The 14,563-nt window shown below is 59.4% G+C and overlaps 1 protein-coding gene across 1 annotated transcript in view; it reads left to right on the forward strand.

Annotated features, from left to right (window-relative positions):
* GRID2IP (Grid2 interacting protein) overlaps positions 1–14,563 on the forward strand; it is a 38,360-nt gene that overhangs the window by 16,012 nt on the left and 7,785 nt on the right. The window contains exons 4-16 of the mRNA XM_053992397.1: positions 206–457; positions 1,976–2,061; positions 2,446–2,515; positions 3,708–3,802; positions 4,643–4,826; positions 6,391–6,545; positions 8,054–8,152; positions 9,191–9,285; positions 9,878–9,992; positions 10,527–10,837; positions 11,818–12,231; positions 13,123–13,210; positions 14,134–14,211. Coding sequence (XP_053848372.1) covers positions 206–457; positions 1,976–2,061; positions 2,446–2,515; positions 3,708–3,802; positions 4,643–4,826; positions 6,391–6,545; positions 8,054–8,152; positions 9,191–9,285; positions 9,878–9,992; positions 10,527–10,837; positions 11,818–12,231; positions 13,123–13,210; positions 14,134–14,211 — 2,042 coding nt within the window. The remainder of the gene's footprint in view (positions 1–205; positions 458–1,975; positions 2,062–2,445; positions 2,516–3,707; positions 3,803–4,642; positions 4,827–6,390; positions 6,546–8,053; positions 8,153–9,190; positions 9,286–9,877; positions 9,993–10,526; positions 10,838–11,817; positions 12,232–13,122; positions 13,211–14,133; positions 14,212–14,563) is intronic.

Below are 14,563 nucleotides of genomic sequence, written 5' to 3' on the forward strand. Positions count from 1 at the left end.
CCCCGGTGTCCCCAGCACCCCCGGTGTCCCCCCGGTGTCCCCAGCACCCCCGGTGTCCCCAGCATTCACAACTCTGCGAGGACTGAGGCCAAGCTGACGCGAGGAGCTCACATCTTTCCCTCCCAGGGATGCCCGGATCCGCGGCTCTGTGCCACAGCCGCCTGGGCCCCGCTCCTCACCCTCCTCCCTTGCCCGCTTTCCCCAGGATTTTCATCCCCAAGAAGCACCGGCAGCGCTTTGACGAGGTGGTGTCGCAGAGCCTCATCAGCAAACTGTGCCGCTCCAAGAGCGAGCACGGCAACCGCCTGCGCCGCAGCCGCAGCGAGGACCACCAGGAGCGGCTGCTCGTGTCCACCCGCGCCAGCTCCGTGCCCCGCAGCCACGAGGAGCTCAGCAAGAGCCTGCGCAAAACCACCTCGCTCATCACCAGCAATGTGGCCTCGGGGGCTGCCCGCAGGTAGCGCCTCTGTGGGGCCCGGGTTTGCGTGGATGGAATGCGGGGAGGGGTGCCAGGGAAAGGGAGGGGCGTTCGCTGGGGAGCTCTCCTGCGATCGGGATGGACAAAGACCTCTCCCTCTGGAAGGCTGGGCAGCTCTGTGCCCCTCGTCCCGGCTCCGCGGCACGCTCTGCGTCCCCTCGGCTCTGCAGGGCTGGCTCCGGACGAGCTGTGTGAGGAGCTGGGGTGGCGCCGGCGGGCTGAGAGCGGATCTCTGCTCCTCGCTGGGTGGGATGCAGGCTGTGCCAGCAGGGTTCCGGGTACCCAGCTGTGCCAGCAGGGTTCCGGGTACCCAGCTGTGCCAGCAGGATCCAGGATGCCTGGCTGTGCCAGCAGGCTTCAGGGCACAGAGGAGGCTGAAGGGAGGTTGGAGCCAAGTTGGGGCTGGTGTCTTGTCCAGGTAACAAGTGACAGGATGAGAGGAAATGGCCTCAAGTTGCAGCAGGGGAGGTTTAGTTTGGATATCAGGGAAAATTCCTTCGCAGCGAGGGTCGTCAAGCATTGTCACAGGGCAATGTGACAGTGTCACAGGGCAGTGGTGGCGTCCCCACTCCTGGGAGTGGTGAGGAAATGGTGAATACGGCACTCGAGGACATGGGGCGGTGGTGAACACGGGGGTGGTGCTGGCTCGACAGGTGGGTTTCATAATCTGAAAGGTCTTCTCCGACCCTAAGGTTCCCTGATTCGAGTCGGTGTCTGGCCAGGCTGTGGGAGGAAGGCGGGACAATCCCTGGAGCACAGGGATTAACCCACTTCCCTCCCCGTGCCCAGATGGCCAGACCGCAGCGCCCCGGAGGGCGGGGAGCTCCCGTGCTGCCGGCAGACCCTGCCCCGACCCAGGCAGCAGGAGAGCAGGGGGATCCAGGCTCCAGCCCGCCTTCCTGCCAGGCTGATCTTCCCTGTGACTTGTCCAAAATGCGCTCCCAGCCCAGTCTCCCTCCCTGCCAGCACAGGATCCCGCTGGTTGGAAATGATCTCAGTAATGCTGCCTTCCCCCAGCTCCCTGCAGGGACAGCTCCCAGCTCCAATCAGCCTCCCAGCAGGGAGATTTCCTAATGCTCCTTCCAAAATTTCCTCGAGGAATTTAATTCCTCTCTCATCAGCCTACGAGACCTTTGCTCCCTGAACCACATTGTCTGTCTAATTCTCTGTAATAAAGAATCACAGACTGGTTTGGGTTGGAAGAGCCCTCAAAGATCATCCAATTCCAACTCTCTGCCATGGGGGGCTGGAACCAGATGAATTTTAGCTTTTATACATATATTTATTATTTAAGTTTATATATTTATCCCATATTCCACTTTGAAACCACATTTGAAAGACACTTTGGTACCAAAGAGGAACCTGTGGGGACATTGGGAGCGTTGGGGACCTGAGCACTCAGGAGAACCTGGGCTAACAGGGCTGTGGAGGGGCTGGGGAACGAAACAAGGGCTGGATCTTCCACTCTGACATTCTGTTTGCCTTTTTCACCCACAGAACCGTGCGGGTTTATAAAGGCAACAGGAGCTTTGGCTTCACGCTCCGTGGCCATGCCCCGGTGTGGATCGAGTCTGTCCTGCCAGGTAGGAACACGAGATTCGGGGCATCACTTACTGATCTCTGCTCTGAACTTGAAATGTTAAGTGCCGTTTGCTAGAAAAGAGCAAAAGGGACTTTCCCAAGGCTCAGTGGTGGAGTTCTTCCAGCGGAATAATGAGCATCTTTGGTACAGTTTGGTTTGGCTTTATCCACTCCTTGTTGAGAGGAGTGGGAAATGTGTCCAGTGACCACGCTGAAAGGACACCAGTACTCCCAGTGCAGGCTGGCTGCTGCACCCAGCTGGGTGGACGGTCCCAGCCCACTCAGATAAGCCAGGTTCAGGGGGGTGCCCCGCCTGGGGGTGTCCCTGGACCCCCATCCCAGCCAGAGGTGCTGCAGCTGAAGCCCCTTTGTCCGTGTGCCTTTAGGGAGCCCGGCGGAGAAGGCTGCCCTCAAAGCTGGAGACAGGATCCTGTTCCTCAACGGCCTGGACATGAGGTAGGAGCTGTGCAGGGCACCAGGGCCGGGGCAGGGGCTGAGCACACGCTGTGGTCACTCTTGGGCAAGGGGAACAGGAGCTGCTGGCCCTGGTCCCGTGTGCTGCCATGCACAGGGGTTTGCCCTGTGGGGACAGCTGGGGACAGCTCCTTTAGTGCTGCTGTACAACACCTGGCTCTAAGAGGAGCATTTTCTCCACCCCTGCTCCTCATCTGAGTGCCCTGTGCAGGACAGTTTATATAGCCTGGGTTCTGAGTGCAGCCCAGCCCAATTTCAGGCACTCTGAGTTAATCTGTATGTGTTAAACACCTGAGGTTCTGCTTTGGAGAGCAGCAGAGCCCCATCCAGCCCAGGAATCACTCCCACAACGGGATCGTAAGCTTAAAGCCACGTGGGAATCCCATTTGTACCCAGAAGTTAATTCTGTGTATTGTTTGTGCACCAAAGCTATGGGACCAGAGGGACTTGTGCCCCTCACCAGTGCTGTGTCCTCGGGTGTGTCTTTCTGCATAAAAACCAAGAGCAAAGGGTTAGAGGAGGCTACAGGACAAGAGAGAGTGATGAATATTTAAAGGTTAAGCTGATGCTGCTTCTGTCAGGGATCAGGTTCTCACGTTTCAGCTGATCCAGCGAACTGTTGGCTGATGCAGCACTGCCAGAAAAAAGAGACCGGGCTGAGGATTGTCCTCTGAGCCCTGTTTTTGGCAGGCATTGTCCCAGCCTGGCCCATGCCCTTCTCCAAGGGCATCCCGAGAGTTTTTCACCTACAAAATTACACTTTATATTCACCTTGCATTTTGTTTTCGTGAAGAATTGGGACAGGCGAGGACAGACCTGCAGTGCTGTGTTATTTAAAGGAAAAATCATTTTCTGGGTCTGGGTGTAGCTTAACTCTGCCTTCCCGTGCCATGACACTCCTCAGGGTGGCCAGAGGCATTCCCGTGGTTATTCCTCGGGGCTCACTCATGGGCCAGGTCCAGCCTCTCCCTCGGGAGGCTCCTCCCTGTGCAGCGCAGGGAAAGCCAAGCAAAGGGGGAGAGAACCCAGGGAATCACAGCGGGGCCCAAACCCCTCTGGCTGTGAGCAGCACGAGGAGGCTTTTCCAAGGTGAAGGAAGGCAGCTGCCAGCTGTGTGTCCTCACTGCTGCCCCGGAGCTGCAGCAGCTCTGACCGGGCTCTGCTGTGCCCGCAGGAACTGCTCCCACGACAAGGTGGTGTCGATGCTGCAGGGCAGCGGGGCCATGCCCACCTTGGTGGTGGAAGAGGGCATCGTCAACTTCTCCAACGGTAAGAGTGCAGGGAGGAGGGCCTGGAGAGCAGAAAGCCCAGGCCAGCTCCCGAATTCCTGGTGCAGGAGGGAATTGCCGAGCGCCTCCGTAGGCTGAGCAGGTTTAACGCGCTGCCTGGGGGACGCTCCTCTCCCCAGGGCACGCGGCCCCTTGCTTTGTGGGATCAGGCTGGATCTCAAGGCTTGGCTGCTCTCCAGGAGGGCTCATCCTGCTGTGTGGCTGTCCTCGGTGTCCCTTGCAGCGTCCTTCCTGTGCGCTGTGTCCTTGGCTGCAGTAATCCAACGCCGTGGCTGCGCCGAGCCCGCGGCTCGGGGCTGTGCCGTGCGGGATTGTTACCCTGCTGCAGGGATCGGTGACTGCCGAGAGCTCGGGGTGTCTGGGCAGCAGAGGGTGCCCGTGGAGGGCAGGATCCCCCGGGCACAGCGCGGTCCCCAAGCCCCGTGGAGGCTGGAGGGTCCCTGTGCTGTTGGGGTGCTGCTCCCTAATGCACAGAGCTGGGAGTCGGGGCCTGGCTCTTCCCTCTGGAGCAGCACTGGACTCCCTCAGCCCCACGTTAGGAGCCCTGGGATGCCCCAAATCGTTTGCAGGTGTATTCACACCAACCCCAGCAGCTCCGTGCTGCACAGAGCCACAGCAGCCTGGAACGGTTTGGGTTGCAAGGGACCTTAAAGATGATCTTATTTCACCCCTCTGCCTTGGGCTGGGATACCTTCCACCAGACCAGGTCGTTCCAAACCCCGTCCAAGCTGACCTACTTCAAAGCACACAGCCAGCGGCACTCAAACTGCTCCACTGCCCTCAAAAGAAGCCAAGGAAAGATGGAATATTTATTTTGCAGACTCTGACTCTGCTGAGTCCCCGAGCAGCTCCTCGGCCCTCACCTCCCTGCAGTGGGTTGCAGAGATTCTCCCCTCTAGCATCAAGATCCAAGGAAGGACGTTCACGCAGCAGCTGGAGCACCTGCTGACCCCGCCCGAGCGTTTCGCCGTCTGCAAGGCACTGGAGGGCTTCTTCCAACACCGGTAACTCCCTGCCAGCTGGGACCTCTCCCACCGGGAGCTGGCCTGGAGCAGTGCCCGTGCCAGGCTGGCTGTCAGGCAGGGCACAGCTGGGCTGGGAGGCTGCCACACGAGCTCTGCTGTCCCTGTGCTCTCCAGGTTCCCCAGGCAGGGTTCTTCTCTGGGCACAAGCTCACCTCAGGCCAGGTGTCCTGCCTGGGGATAGGGCAGATCCTTCAGTTTTTGGTTCCTTTAGGTTTAAAGTTGGTCACCTCTTATCCCTCATCCCCCAGTGCAGGCTGTCTTGCAGCCTGGCTGTCCCTGACAGATCCTGTTCCAGCTCTTTCAGTAAATCCCTCCATGTTCCATCCTTGTCTCCTCACTCTTCCCAGAATCCCGGCTGCAGCATTCCTTGGTGGCTGCAGGGGAATGGCTGTGGCTGGCAGAGCCCTCGTCCTGCCGTGGAGCACTTCCCCCTGTCCTGTGCAGGGATGCAACCACATCCCCAGGCACACTCCAGATTTCATCAGTGACCTCCTTTCCTGCCCTTGCTTGGTCTTCCAGCAGTGTTTATCAGAGGCTGTCACAGAATCATGGAATGATTTGGGTTAGAAAGGACCTTAAAGAATATCCTTTTCCACCCCTTGTTGTGGGCAGGGACACCTTCCACTGTCCCAGGCTGCTCCAAGCCCTGTCCAGCCTGGCCTTGGGCACTGCCAGGGGTCCAGGGGCAGCCACAGCTGCTCTGGGCACGCTGTGCCAGGGCAGAATTTCATCCTGTTGCAGTCTGCTCTATCCTCGTGGGATGGGGTGCTCAGCTATTCCCAGCAGCCCTTTTCCCTGCTCTACACACCAAAATCAGATGGAGCTTTTGGCCCCAGGAGCTGCCAGCCCAGCCACCCTCCCCACTGCATCTCTCCCACAGCCTGTTTACCTGCAGCTGGCTAAAATTCAGGGCTTCTCTCAGCTTTCTGGTGCTCCCCCACCCCTCTTACTCATAAAATCATGGAATCCATTAGGCTGGAAAACCCTCTGAGACCACTGAGTCCAACCATTCCCCCAGCACTGCTGAGGCCACCACCATGTGGCACCATGTCCCCAGGTGCCACATCCAGGTGGTTTTGAATCGCTGCAGCTCTGCAGTGAAGGAAGCAGTCCCTGGCAAAGACGAGGCTGGGAAGCAGGAGGGGCTGTGCCAGAGGGACACGATCACTGCCCAGCCCTCTCCTGTTTTTTCAGGAACATTGACACTGTCACTGCCCAGCTCTCTCCTGTTTTTTCAGGAGCATTGACACTGTCACTGCCCAGCTCTCTCCTGTTTTTTCAGGAACATTGACACTGTCACTGCCCAGCTCTCTCCTGTTTTTTCAGGAACATTGACACTCTCACTGCCCAGCTCTCTCCTGTTTTTCAGGAACATTGACACTGTCACTGCTCAGCTCTCTCCTGTTTTTTCAGGAACATTGACACTGTCACTGCCCAGCTCTCTCCTGTTTTTCAGGAACATTGACACTCTCACTGCCCAGCTCTCTCCTGTTTTTCAGGAACATTGACACTGTCACTGCCCAGCTCTCTCCTGTTTTTTCAGGAACATTGACACTCTCATTGTGGATGTGTACCCGGTGCTGGACACACCAGCCAAGCAAGTCCTCTGGCAGTTTATCTACCAGCTGCTGAGCTACGAGGAGCAGGAGCACTGCCAGCAAAAGATTGACAGGTTTCTGGGGTACAAGGCCTTGGCAGGTGAGAGGAAGCCCCCGTGCTCCAGGACGGACACGTCGTGTCCTGCCGGCTGCTGGGAGCTCAGTCCCTTGTGCTGGTGTAGTTTTGGAATGAAACTGCGTTGACAGGAGAGGTGGTACCTGAGAGGGTGACTCTGGGAGCGAAGGCTTTTTGGAAGCTGCTCAGGTGGTTAGAGGTGAGGAAGCCCAGGAAGGGAACAGCTGGTGTAAGGGCAGCATTCAGATCAGAGAGGTAAAATAAGGGTGACGCAGCATCCCTTGGGATGTCACAAAAACATCCATGGTTGTTAGAGGCGGTGCTGCTCTCCCAAGAGCACAAAGGCAGTTGGTGATGCCCCTTGTCCCTGGTCCCCCTGTCCCCTCACCATCACCCTCACCTGGTTCTGTGGCAGCACAAAGCCAGTGGTGGACCGGGGAGAGCAGGTTTGAAGTGAAACGTCCTAATCTGTGCGTTTGCACTCTTAATTGCTTCCAATTTTCCTGTTCTCAGCTGCTCACACAGATGTGTGAATTTTAGACTCAGCAAAGGTAAAAGAGGTGTTGTTTGAAGAGAGGCTTTTGGAGGAACAGTGATTTTAGCAGAAGACAGAACCAGCTCCAAGTCCTGGTGCAAATCCTTCCTGTTGTGCATGGGATGCTGTGCTCCATGCTCACTGGATTGGCACTCAGCCACCTCTGCTTTGTGTGTGCAGAATCACAGCTCAGCCACGGGCTGTGGATTCCCAGGAATTCATGCCCTGTGATTAGTGTATAACCTCAGAAGCTCACAGCTGCATTCCAGGAATGCAGGGCAGGAATCCCCAGCCAGGGGAGGAAGGAAGCAAAGGAGCAAATCTCCCTGTCCCAGGCTGCTGTTCCCAGCTCCAGGCTGGTCCCTGGCTCCTCTCAGTGTCTCAGGGGCAGCCGCTGAGCATGAGCAGCTTTGGTGGTTGTGGTCCATTCTGTGTGTCTGTGCCTGGCAGCACCGTGGCCAGAGATCTCTGGATTTGGGCTGGTCCTTCCCCTGGGCTTCCAAACTCCGGTGCTCTCCCCTGTCCCAGTCTGCTCTGCTGGGTACCTCAGGGATGGATGCCCCGTTCCCTCCGTGCTGCTGTGAGCCTCCCCGAGCTGCACATGGACGATGCATGGGCCATGTGCTCCTTCCAGGCAGCATTCCAGAGCTGGCCCCACTTCCTTCTCTTCCTTTGGGGGCAGGAAGGGTTTACTGGGACCAGCCCAGCTCAGGGCTGGAGTTTCATGTGGGCCACGAGCTGGTGGATGCCAATCCTGCTGGAAAAAGGGACTGGATGTCCCATCCCTGTGCATCCATCCCTGCCCTGTGCTGGCACGAGCACCTGGAACCTGCTCAGCCCCCGGGGATGCAGCGAGCAGCTTCCCGGGAATGGCAGCTGCTCTGAGTCCCATGGGCCCGGGGGGCCCTGGGGGGCTCTGGGGGTGCCTGTGCGGGGTGAGGAGCAGTGGGGAGCTGTGGGGTCAGGCTGTGCCTCACAGAGGTGTTTCCTGCTGCAGCCGAGGCGGAGGCCGAGGATCGGTACCGCAGCTCCGTCCGAGGGGCCTCCCTGTGCCGGGGCAGCCTGCGGACCCCCCGCCCTGAGGAGGGGGCAGCAGGTGGGTGACTTGGGCTGGGACCTGGGGGTTCTGCCTGCTGCGTCCTGCTCTGCCCCGAGCCAAATTCCTGACCTGTTCCTAAGCGTGAACGATGGGAAAAGGTGGAGGTCAGCACTGAGGCATCCTCTGGGAATCCATGTTTTCAGAAAACAGAATCACAGAATTATAGAATGACAGAATCATTTAGGTTGGAAAAGCCCTCCAAGATCATCGAGTCCAACCTGTGACTGTCACCCAGCCCAGAGTACTGAGTGCCACACCCAGGGGTGCCATGGACACCTCCAGGGACAGCGATTCCATAAGGAAAGAACCAATTCAATAAGAGACCACTGAATGTTATTTTCAACCCCTTCCATTACTCAGATGTGAACTGGTCCTGCTGGTCTGGGCCCCCCCTTCTGGGAGTTAAATTTATGGCTTCCCTCTGACCATTCTCAGATTCCATGAAATTAACAGGGAAAACCACATTTGTGAAATCCATGTGAGGAAGGAGATCATGGCTCAGGGCCACTTTGGGACTCCTGACAAGCCCCATTCGTGGCACCAGCCCTGCCTCCCTTCAGGGGACGCAGCCCTGGCTGTTCCCATCGCTCCTGGCTGATGCTGAAGGGCCCCTGACCCGTGCTCCTGACCATGACCTCCCTAAGGACCTCCTGGGCATGTGGTGCCCCTCAGCTGTCAGGGGGGGTCTGAGACATTTCCCCAGGGAAGATCCTCTGCCCTGGCTCCAAGGAGCTTTTCTGGTGGGGATTAGAGCACGGAGAGCAGCCGACAGCTGTGTGTGTGTCTGGGCAGATGTTGGCCAGCTGTGGGGAGCAGCCCTGTCCTCAGCTGCCCCGAGGGAAGAGCGGAGCAGCTTGAAACTGTCTGCTGACCTTAAACCCGCCCTGCACCGCTCCCCCGGGACCCCCAGAGCAGGGGCTGGGGCAGGGAGGTCACTCTGGGTCCCAGCAAGAGACAGGGGCCCTTTGTGGGTCAGGGCTGAGGGGAGCTGGGGCACACACAGAGCAGTGAGTGGTTTGTCTCTCCCTCCCGCAGGCAGTGACACCGTGGAGGTCCCCGTTCGCCTGATCCCTGGAGAGAGACAGGCTGGTGATGGCACGTCCCTCCCGGAGACACCCAACCCCAAAATGGTGTGACGGGGCTGGGGACACCTCTGGCAGGGCTTTGCCCACGTGTGTGGGGTGGTGTGTCCGCAGCAAGGCAGTTTGGTTCCTTTCCTGTGAACACAGGGCAGCAGGAAAAGGGGAATGATGTGTCTGTGGGTGAACACCTGCAGGGGGCTGGCGGTGTCCCAGCCCCTCTCTGAGGTCACCTCCCTGGGCAATTGGTCACCTTTAATGAGGCTGATGTCTGCCAGGGTCTTCCTGCAGCCTCATCAGTGAGAGGCTCTTGGGGGGGCTCAGACAGGGCAGAGCAGCCTGGGCTGGGGTGAAGTCCCCCTTTAAAGAGCAAGAGATGGGTGCTGGTGGGCCAGAGAGTCCCAGAAAGGTTTGGGTTGGAAAGGACCTTAAAGCCCACCCAGTGCCACCCCTGCCCTGGGCAGGGACACCTTCTGCCATCCCAGGTGCTCCAAGCCCTGTCCCAGCTGGCCTTGGGCACTGCCAGGGATCCAGGGGCAGCCACAGCTGCTCTGGCCAGCCTGGCCTGTGGGGACTGTCCTGGGGCAGGTCTCTGGGGCTCCCCAGGCCCTGGGCATGGCAGCAGCTCTGTGTCCTTCCCCAGATGTCGGCTGTGTACGCAGAGCTGGAGAACCGCCTGATCGGCGGCTTTGCTGGCAAGGTGGGCAACGCTGCCCTGCACAGGACATCGCCCCCCCGCCCCAGAGCTGCCACACGCTGCAGGTACCTCCGGGGGCATCTCAGCTGATGGTGGGTGGTGCTGGCCAGGTGGTGGGGGAGAAGGCAGCGTCCTCTTGGTGCCGTTCTACAAGGCAGCAGAGATGGTTCCGCGTGTGAGCGCAGGGCTGGCTCTGCAGAGGGCAGTGCCGCGTGTGGGATGGTGCATCCATGGCAGCACAGCCTGGCAAGCTCTCCTCTCCTCTCCTCTCCTCTCCTCTCCTCTCCTCTCCTCTCCTCTCCTCTCCTCTCCTCTCCTCTCCTCTCCTCTCCTCTCCTCTCCTCTCCTCTCCTCTCCTCTCCTCTCCTCTCCTCTCCTCTCCTCTCCTCTCCTCTCCTCTCCTCTCCTCTCCTCTCCTCTCCTCTCCTCTCCTCTCCTCTCCTCTCCTCTCCTCTCCTCTCCTCTCCTCTCCTCTCCTCTCCTCTCCTCTCCTCTCCTCTCCTCTCCTCTCCTCTCCTCTCCTCTCCTCTCCTCTCCTCTCCTCTCCTCGGGAGCTGCAGGACACCCGTGCAGCCCCCTCGGCTCTGTCCCGCAGGTGGCCGCAAGCCGGGGCTGGCGTGGCCGAGCGAGTTGGCGACCCAGCCCTGCTACTACCGCCTGCACAGCAGCGTGGCCTCCCCGTGCAGCACCGAGTCCAACCCCTACGTCAGCCTGGACAGCAGCCCGGCCCCGTCGCCCAAGCACCGCGAGTACTCGCCGCTGGCGCGGCGCAAGAAGCTCTTCACCTTCTCCAGGCCCCCGCGCAGCCGCGACACCGACCGGTTCCTGGACGCCCTCAGCGAGCAGCTGGGGCACCGCGTCACCATCGTGGATGATTTCCTCACCCCCGAGAATGACTACGAGGAGGTGAGCGTGGCACGGGGTGCTCAGAGCACCGGCTTCGGTGCCCTGGGCCCGCAGCCGCCCACGGCCGGGCTCAGGGGACACGTCCTGGGCTCTGCAGGTGGCAGGGAGGGGCAGGACACACCTGGGTGGGTGGATGGATGGATAGATGGATGGATAATGGATGGATGGAGGATGTGGATGGAGGATGTGGACGAGGAGGACGGAGGAGGAGGAGGATGGAGGATGGTGGGTGGAGGATGAAGATGGAGGAGGATGGAGGATGGAGGATGGTGGGTGGAGGATGAGGAGGATGTGGATGGAGGATGAGGAGGATGGAGGACAAGGAGGCTGGAGGATGTGGATGGAGGAGGAGGAGGATGGAGGATGTGGATGGAGGACAAGGAGGATGGAGGATGTGGATGAGGAGGATGAAGGACAAGGAGGATGGAGGACGAGGAGGATGGAGGATGGTGGGTGGAGGATGAGGATGGAGAAGGAGGAGGATGGAAGGATGGTGGGTGGAGGACGAGGAGGATGGCGGGTGGAGGATGAGGAGGATGTGGATGAGGATGAGGAGGATGGAAGGATGGTGGGTGGAGGATGAGGAGGATGAGGAGGATGGTGGGTGGAGGATGAGGAGGATGAGGAGGATGGTGGGTGGAGGATGAGGAGGATGGTGGGTGAAGGATGAGGAGGATGGAGGATGGTGGTTGGTGGAGGACGAGGAGGATGGAGGATGGTGGTTGGAGGAGGATGGAGGATGGCGGGTGGAGGATGAGGAGGATGTGGATGAGGATGAGGAGGATGGTGGGTGGAGGATGAGGAGGATATGGATGAGGAGGATGGAGGATGGTGGTTAGAGGAGGATGGAGGATGGTGGGTGGAGGATGAGGAGGATGGCGGGTGGAGGATGAGGAGGATGTGGATGAGGATGAGGAGGATGGAGGATGGCGGGTGGAGGATGAGGTGCCACCTTCAGCCTCTGCTCTGTGCCCACGCAGATGAGTTTCCAGGATGACCAGGGCAGCTACGTCACCAACGATGTCAGCAGCAGCGAGTACATCAGCAGCAGCGACGAGGGCAGCTCCCTGACCTACTCCACGCTCTCGGACCACATCCCCCCTCCTCCGCTCAGCCCCCCGCCCCCGCCGCCCCCCCTGCAGTTCCACGACCCCCAGAGCGGCCCCACCAAGGCTGAGGCCACCAAGGCCAGCGCGGCACCCGCCCCCAAGTCCCTGGTGAGCCACCTGCACCCCGTCCCGCCCCCGCCGCCGCCGCCCCCGCCGCCCCCCGTGCCCTGCGCCCCGCCCCTGCACCGGGGGCTGCTGCACCGCCGCAGCGAGTCCAACCACATGAGCGTCAAGAGGCTGCGCTGGGAGCAGGTGGAGAACTCGGAGGGGACCATCTGGGGGCAGGTATGGCCCGGGAGAGGGGCGTGGGGTGAGGCACGGGGGTCCCAGACGCGCCCTGGGGAGCAGTGACCTGTGCTGAGGCTCTGCAGGGCTCCGCTTCGTCCTTGCAGGTGTTTGGACCGAGCTGCTGGGGTGGGGAGAGGCTCTGGAAAGCCTCTGAGCTGCTGATTTTGTCTGCAGCATCCTGGGGAGCACTCCCCTGCCCTCAGGGGTTGCCACAGCCAGGAGCTGCCTCCAGATGTGTTCTGCAGCTGTGGGGGTGGGTGTCAGTGGGAAAGGATGAGGATGGTTGGAGCAGAGTGATGGGAGAGCCCCGAGAGGGCAGGACAGTGGAGGGGGCAGCAGAGGAGAGGGGTGAGACAAGACATGACAATCCCTTGGCATCGTGGCCATGAAGTGGAGTGGAACTCTGAGGTGGATCCAGTCCCTTCCCAGGGTTTAACTCCCAGCCTCTCCCGGTGTTCATATTCTCTGTGCCCTGAGCAGCCAGAGGGGAGCTGTGGGATCATCTTCCAGTCCCCCAGGCACTGAAACCCTGCAGGTCCCTCTCCCCAGCACTCCAGGAAGGAAGGAAGATACTTCTTCACAGTGATTTTTCTGTGTGCGGAAAAATTCCCGGAGCTCCTGGAATTCCCATTTCATCCTTCAGTAAGGGGGTCATGCCCAAGGAGCAAGTGAACACAGAGGTGCTCTGTAGGATTTCAGCTGTGCCAGGAGCTGAGTGAATCTGCAGGGCACTGGCCGAGCCTCCAGTCACAGGATGGTGCCACCAGCCTGTCCTGGTTCCTTCTGGGGACACGGAGCTGAGCGTGGGGACAGGGAATGTGCCAGCACCGGTGGCAGTGCGGGGCTGTCCCTGTGCCAGCACAGCTCCTGACTCCTCCTCCCCCACAGCTCGGGGAAGACTCGGATTACGACAAGCTGAGTGATATGGTCAAATACCTCGACCTGGAGCTGCACTTCGGGACTCAGAAGCCCACGAGTAAGTACTGAGCCCCAGAATAGGTCCTGGTGCCAGCTGGGAGGGACTGGGAGGGACTGGGAGGAACTGGGGCTCGATGGGCAGCAAGGCAATGCCTGTCTGTGACATCACCCCTGGCATGAATTTGTTCATCCTCAGGATTTTGTGGCTGGTGGCACAGTGGATCATTAAGGTGGAGATGCTTTCATTATCTCCCTTCATTATCTCTGCTGCCACGATCTATTTCCTCTCCACATTTCATTGGGCACTGAAACCCCGCTGGAGGCTTTCAGCAATTGCAGCTCCAGTGCTGGAGAACTCTGGAAATGCTGGAAAAGCCGTGAAAACATTCCTGTGTCCAAAGAAATCATCACCAGCAGCACTTCACGATTTATGCTAATCATCAGTGGGTGTCCCCCAGGAGCTGTGACGGGCCTGGAGCTCTGTGCCTGTGCAGCTCCCATCACTCTTCAGCTGGGGTCTCCCACAGACCCACTGGGGTCTCCACCCAGAGGAGTTTTTGGGTGCCACAAGCCCAGAGCGGGGTCCAGGCTGGGGCTGTGGAGTGGTGGTGATCCTGTGGGAGGCATTCCAGCAAAGCAAGAGGGATGTCTGAGCTCTCCTGCCAGGGCCACGGTGCCCGGCTGGCAGTGGGAGGAAATGGGACTCATCTCAGGGGACAGTTTTTAGGCTGTTTCTGAGCAGTCTGGGATTTTCTGTGTGTTTCACCTCTCGTTTTACCTTTTTCAGCTCCAGCTGAGTCCTCCATTGGGGAGATCTTTGAATTGCAGAATTCAAGGATTCCTGGAGCCATTGCTGTGTGCAAAGCATCCGTCCTCCTCTCTTTCATTCATGGTTTCACTGTTTGCAGGACAGTTTTCTTCCCGCTGGAGCCGCCCGAGCCTGTCCTTACCCGTGATTAAATCTTTCAGTTTCTCTTCCAGAGCCAACTCTCATGCCTGAAAACTTTAAAAAGAAAGACGTGGTTGAAATTTTGTCCCACAAAAAGGCCTACAACACATGTAAGTGAAGTGCACGGTGGAGGTACCCCCAAAAGGGGCCCACAGGTGGGATGTAGAGAACTGGAAAGGTAAAGGGAAGGAACAGGAGCTCGATCCCATGAGCACAGCTCAGCTGGGATGGATTTTCCTGCAGCCCAGAGCTGCCCCAGACTGCGTTCAGCCCCGGGCAGGGGGAAGGAGGAGATGGGATGTGCCTCGTGGTCCTGGGGAGGGCAGAGCCCGCAGGGAAGCGGGCAGTGGAGGGGCGGTGCTGCCTCTCCAGGGTGTGTTTCTGGTCGGGGGGAGGGTGGGGGGGCTCGGTGGGACCCTGCCAGGGATCCCCCCCCTCCGGCTGTGGGGGATGTGGGAGCAG

Source organism: Vidua macroura, chromosome 16 (genome assembly GCF_024509145.1).
Source record: "Vidua macroura isolate BioBank_ID:100142 chromosome 16, ASM2450914v1, whole genome shotgun sequence".
In the NCBI taxonomy this organism is placed as follows: domain Eukaryota; kingdom Metazoa; phylum Chordata; class Aves; order Passeriformes; family Viduidae; genus Vidua; species Vidua macroura.